Source organism: Cicer arietinum, chromosome 5 (assembly GCF_000331145.2).
Source record: "Cicer arietinum cultivar CDC Frontier isolate Library 1 chromosome 5, Cicar.CDCFrontier_v2.0, whole genome shotgun sequence".
Taxonomy (NCBI): domain Eukaryota; kingdom Viridiplantae; phylum Streptophyta; class Magnoliopsida; order Fabales; family Fabaceae; genus Cicer; species Cicer arietinum.
This window is the reverse complement of record NC_021164.2, coordinates 13,934,325-13,940,831: the sequence shown is the minus strand read 5'-3', so window position 1 is coordinate 13,940,831 and position 6,507 is coordinate 13,934,325. Positions and strand designations below refer to the sequence as shown.

General features: G+C 31.8%; 1 protein-coding gene across 6 annotated transcripts in view; it reads left to right on the top strand.

Annotated features, from left to right (window-relative positions):
* LOC101501162 (protein LONG AFTER FAR-RED 3) overlaps positions 1-6,266 on the top strand; it is a 37,505-nt gene extending 31,239 nt beyond the window's left edge. For 2 of the 6 annotated variants that reach the window (XM_004514830.4, XM_027330695.2), the window contains 4 exons: positions 1,177-1,251; positions 4,133-4,264; positions 4,573-4,688; positions 5,942-6,266. In XM_004514830.4, coding sequence (XP_004514887.1) covers positions 1,177-1,251; positions 4,133-4,264; positions 4,573-4,688; positions 5,942-6,116 — 498 coding nt within the window. In that variant the 3' untranslated portion in view covers positions 6,117-6,266. Of the gene's footprint in view, positions 1-1,176; positions 1,252-4,132; positions 4,265-4,572; positions 4,689-5,941 lie in introns of those variants that run through there. The other 4 variants (XM_004514831.4, XM_004514832.4, XM_012720118.3 and 1 more) reach the window with 4 other exon arrangements.
* Positions 6,267-6,507: the final 241 nt, after the last annotated feature.

Sequence of the window (6,507 nt, the reverse complement as noted above, 5' to 3'; positions counted from 1 at the left end):
AACAGTGGCTTCTATTCCCACCGATGATCATTCCGGTGGTGTCCCTTTTCCCACTGATGAATCATATTTGTGATGACTTATTTTCCCATTGATGATTATTCTGACGATGTCTTTTATTTTTATGACTCACACTTTAGCATGACAATTTGTCCCAGATGCACTGGCCCCATCTTTGTCCCAGATGTACTGGCCTTGCCTTTCTCTCCTTGAAGCACGCCTCTCCAATATTATTGGTTTAAAGCTTCCAAATGCAGTTTTTAGAAGAACGGACCTCGCTTTGTTCAATTGCTTGCCATGAATTTCTCTCAGGCTGATGATCATATCGGCTATCTGGCTAGGCTATATTTATAGCAATTCTCTCCGACTTCACCTGCATCCCTGAGTTGCTTTTCCATCCTTTTTATTATTTTGCAGAGCAAAACATTGTTTTCTTGTAGCAAGCTAAAGCTTAGTAAGCTTTAGCTTGAGGGGGAGTGTTAGAATATTAGAAAATATCTTATAATATCTTTTATATTATATTAGAGTATCTTGAGTTATTTTCTATGACCAATTTATAATCATAGAGAATCTTAGAATATCTCTTATTATTATTATGATTTATTCCTAATTTAGGATTTAGTCTATGTTTCTCTATAAATAGAGATTAGTATTGAGTCTATTGTAATCAAATTAGCATTAAGCTATTATCAATAATATTCAAACCCTTATTATTTTTTCTCCTCATTTTCTCTAAAATCCCACAACTTCAACAATAATGATATGGATCTTACTATAACGGCTAACTAATTAATTGTAATAATAATTATATAATTACAAATATTATCAAATCTGCACAATTAATGATTACGAAACTGCCAATTCTATTGACAATAACAACTACCACGTGGCATTTCCATGCCATCTATTGCCACATGGCATTTCCATTGCTACATGGAACCGACACGCCACCTCAAAATCCCATGGATGACAGAGATGAAAAGCAAAACAAAAATGATTTACATGTACACAAAACAAAAAAGTAATATATATAAATATATATTATTGGTACTAAAATCAAAAGAAAAAAAATACTTTATTTTCAAATGCAACTTCATCTATTGCATTCACAAGTATATGGTCATTTAGTGATATATGTTTTACTATAATCATTATGAACAACTGAAACTTTGCTTTCAGATTGAGCATGCTCAGCACTTGGCACCTGGTACTCCATCTCGATTTGGCAAAGAAGGAGTTATTGCTTCTGTGCAGGTTTCTTTTTATTACCATTATCTAGCAGTTTTCAATATTTTTTTTTAACAGTGAAGCAGTTTGTACAATTGCTGCACCTGTACCATCCAAATAAATGATAGGTTAGCTGCATAGCTACTAAATGCAGTAACTGATTTCTTTTTCATTTTTCACTACAATTCTTTTTGTTGAGAGTTCAACACCAGATAAGATATGGCCTAAAATGACATTATAAGTGGGAGACATTGCTCACATTACAAGTCGGTTCTGTAGGTTTAAGTTAGGTTCAACTTGTTGGTATCAGTGACCTCGCAATAAAGAAAATATATCAGTTTTCGTTACCAAATTAATCTGTATCAAGCGCACAGCGGAAATTAAATTTTGAAGCATGCAAAGTTAGCAATATAGAGATTTAAAGAGAGAGAGTTAGAGAAGAAGACACAGAGATTTATCCTGGTTCGGTTGTTCCACAACAACCTACGTCCAGTCCTGAAAATCCAATCGGATTTCAGATTTTCTTCTCCTTCAATAGAAAGAATCAATTACAAAGATTTTCCAGTTTCCTCCCTGAAACCTATCAATCTCTAATTATATCTTTCCTATTGAATACCCTCTGATCCTTGAAGACACTCAGCAGCCTATCACAGAATCAAAGTGCGACTCTTTCTTGTTGAATCCTCTCAACCAAGAAAGTAGCCACCAGTTTCGAGCTGGCTTTTCTTGCGTTCTATTTTGTTCAAAGTTTGATTACAGAAAGAATAAAGATTGTAAAACAAAAGGGTCTTCAATCTTTATGAATGTTGCTCTTCACAAATCTGGATATTCATGGATTGTTCTTGAGCACATTATCATTTCTCTTAGATTGTCAACAAACTGTATTGAGATCTGTAATCACAATTATGAAGTTGTTAGTTTGTTGTTATGAACAGCTGAGAACGTTATGAGAAATTATGAAAGATATGAATTGTTATGTAAAAGTTATTAGAATAAAGATTGAAAGACATCTTATATAGTTCCTGAAAAACCAATTACGAAATCGATTTCCCAATCGATTTTGTAAAGTTATAAAATGAGCTAAATCGATTTGCCAATCGATTATCGCGATCTTGGTTTTCTTTAAACTTGAAACTATACAAGCTAATCGATTTACCAATCGATTCTTTAAAACAACACTTTTCAGCAGAACATGTCCAGACCTGTATAAATCGATTGCCTAATCGATTTCTGGGAATCTGTTTTGATAAAACTATTTTCAATCGATTACTCAATCGATTTGCCAAACTTCTGAGTTCACTGTGTTTTCAACAAGTTTATTTCAATCGATTTGCCAATCGATTGTTTTCAAAACAGTGGCTCAGGTTTTAATATCACTCGATTTGCCAATCGATTGTTTTCAAAACAGTGGCTCAGGTTTTTGATGTCAATCGATTTGTCAATCGATGTGATTCAAAATAGTGACTCAGTTTTAATATCAATCGATTTGCCAATCGATTATTTTCAAAACAGTGGCTCAGCTACTTGTTATCAATCGACTTGTCAATCGATGTGATTCAAAATAGTGATTCAGTTTTTAATATCAATCGATTTGCCAATCGATTGGTTTCAAAACAGAGGCTCAGCTATTTGACATCAATCGACGTGTCAATCGATTTGGTGGCATGTTCCTGAAAAGTTTTTACCTGGTGTTTAGTTCAATCGATTTACCAATCGATTGCAACCAAACTTAATCAAAATTAAAAGTGTTAACAATTGATTGTCCAATCGATTGTATTTGTCACAGGTGAGGTCATTTTTCAAATGATATTTTATCAATCGATTTGCCAATCGATTTCCTCAGCACTGGAGTGCCACTGTGACTCATTCAATCGATTTACCAATCGATGTGTTATCATCAGGTTTGATTTGTGAAATGTTCAATCGATTTACCAATCGATTTTCTCCAAATCAGAGGCTACTGACTTGTGCATTTTTCATTTTTAATTGATCTAATCGATTGCCTAATCGATTGCACATTCACAAACTTAAGATTTCCTTACACCCTTGTTATGAAATCGATTTCCCAATCGATTTGCATATTCAGAATTCAACTTTTGTTGATTTCTTGTGTTCCAAGCTATTTGATCCAAGTGTGTAGGGTTTGATTCTGGTTCCTGAAATCTTGCTCAATTCAAACATTAGATTTATCATGCATTGTATGAACATTGTTGAATTATTAATTATGTCAAAATTAGGAATCAAAGGATCAAAATCCAACACAACTCAAATTCTAAGATGATATCAAAATCTATCTAAAATTCGTTGCACCACTCTGGTTATGCTTAAAATGTTCGGTTCTGGGCGTGAGGGGTGAGTTGGGTTGAGAGTTCTATATCGGATGAAATATTACCTGAAAATGTATTTATAAATGGGAGGTGTTATTCCCAAATCATATCTCGGTGTTTCTTTTGAACAATTCAAGTGTCCTATAGGGTTCTAGAACTTGTAAAGGACTCCATGATCAATTCACAACAGCTTGTCTAGTAAACCACATGAATGTGCACTATGAAATCTACTAGTGCATTTGGTTCTTAAAGGTCCAATGTTCTATCATTCAGCTTTAGGGCAAAAAGTATTTGCTGATTCTTGAGCCTGATTATCATTTACAGTAATTTCAGCAAAAAGTATCATATTTAGGAAAATATTGTTGATTCATGAGGTTGATTATCCAAAACTATTGCCTTTCCCAAAAATTTTCATTATCTTTTTCTTTGCTTCCATTCTGCTGTATATCGTCCTAGCTTTCAAAGTAACATAATGTGAACCTATTGATATGGACCATATCTTCACATTTATATATGTAAAGAGTTTAATCAATGTCCTTTTACAAGATTTGTAATAGTTTCTTGTTACTATTCACCGACAGCCAGATCACTTATTGGATGACGCCAATTCTGCTGGTAAAAAGCTTGGCGATGATAGAGCTGAAAGAGAATCATATTTGTTTAAGTCACTCTTAGATTCGAATGCATTAGTTGCATTTGGTTCTGATTGGCCGGTAAGCATGTTTATCTGGCTCATTATAATCGTCAGGTTTGGAATATTTATTTGTCCCAAATTATTTATCCCTCCAGAATAATAAGTTAACATTTATCAACTTTTTCCATTACTATCTTCTCAATTGAAAAATTTGGCTAACTATTTCATAACTACTACTTTCAACTATTCCAATTAATATGGTATTTTAGTCTTCACGTATTATTTTACTTTAGAAATCAACTCAAGTAGAGAAGTGTGCATTACTTAAAATGACATCTATAACGAAATAAGAGGTACTTCACTGAACATCATGTTTCTGTTTACTAGGTGGCAGATATCAATCCCTTGAGTGGCATTAAGACAGCAGTGAGAAGAAGACCTCCTACTTGGAAAGATGCATGGATTCCATTAGAGTGCGTCTCATTAGAAGATGCAATTAAGGCGTAAGCATCGTCAAGCAATTAAATTTGTTTTAATGTTATATTGCTTATTGATATCTTGTCTTTTTATCTCATTTTAATATGCATAATGTTTTCCTTTTTAATGATTGACACAACATATTGATGGTCTACTTGATGTTTTCTCCTAGTGACATTTAAGGACTGTTTAGATTGGTTTATTTATTAAGCTTATTTATTGGTATAATTACTTGTGAGACTGTAATCAAGAGAGTTTATTGGAACAACTTACGGCATGTTCATAAGTTATTTTCAGTTTATTTCATAAACTCTATAATATAACATATTGATGGTCTACTTGATGTTTTCTCCTAGTGACATTTAAGGACTGTTTAGATTGGTTTATTTATTAAGCTTATTTATTGGTATAATCACTTGTGAGACTGTAATCAAGAGAGTATATTGGAACAACTTACGGCATGTTCATAAGTTATTTTCAGTTTATTTCATAAATTCTATAATATAACTTATGTAAACAATTTATAGCTTACATAAAAATAGTTTAATTGTTAGTATAAAAAAAAACAGTTTAATATTTTTTCTTTTTTTGTTATAGAAATAATTTATACATAAGTATTTATGTTATAAACACTTCATTAAGGTAATTATCCAAATACGGACTTACTCTATGGATCTTCTCCATTGATAAGCACTTATTTAACTTTTGTTATAAAAAACTTTTTTAAGTGCTTCTTCAACTAGTTGATACTATTTCCCTTTTAAAATTTAAATTTTGCTTTCCACATCATTGCTCATAAATTCATAATGTCATATTCTACTTATTATTCTTTTTTTATTAATCAAAGTGACACCAAGGTTTATTTTACAACTGTCCTCTCAGATATTTGAACTTGCTACCTTAAAATTACATAAGCATTTATGTTATGAACACTTCATTAAGGTAATTATCCAAATACGGACTTTATGGATATTCTCCGTTGATAAGCACTTATTTAACTTTTGTTATAGAAAACTTTTTTAAGTGCTTCTTCAACTAGTTGATACTATTTTCCTTTTAACGATTAAATTTTGCTTTCCACATCATTGCTTGTAAATTCTTAATGTCATATTCTACTTATTATTCTTTTATTATTGATCAAAGTGACACTAAGGTTTATTTTACAATTGTCTTCCCAGATATTTGAACTTGCTACCTTAAAATTACAAAGCTAAACTTTTACGATTAAGCTAGTTCCTCAAATGTTTCTTCGATTCTCACTCATGATGCCCTTTTACAGGTATACAATTTCTGCTGCTCGTGCAAGCTTCATCGACAATGATCTTGGATCTCTATCTATTGGAAAACAAGCAGATTTTGTGATATTATCCACTGATTCATGGAATGACTTTGCTGAAGCAGCATCTGCTTCTATTGAGGCAACATATGTTTCTGGAATGAAAGCATATCCTTGAAACCCTTATATGTTTTGGTTGTGTCGTATGATTGAAATTGAAATGTATTCTTAGTATTTTAACTAATATGTATCAATGAAATAATTTCTTTTCATAGAATGAAATCATTTGAGTTTAATAAAAATACATTGCCATTGTAAATTAGTTTTATATTTGATTTCTATCTAAAGAAAGTTATCTACATGTATCTACATATACAGTCGGATATGCCTCGAATAGAATTATCTCCGGTAAATAAAAAATGAGAAATCAAAAAGAAAATTAGACATCTATTTTGTCACATGGCATCATTAATTTTAAGATACACACTTGAAAAAAAGGAGTGATGTGGCAAGACAATAATGTTAGTATAAAACTGGTTTATAGTGACAATTGTATTTTTAAGACTAAA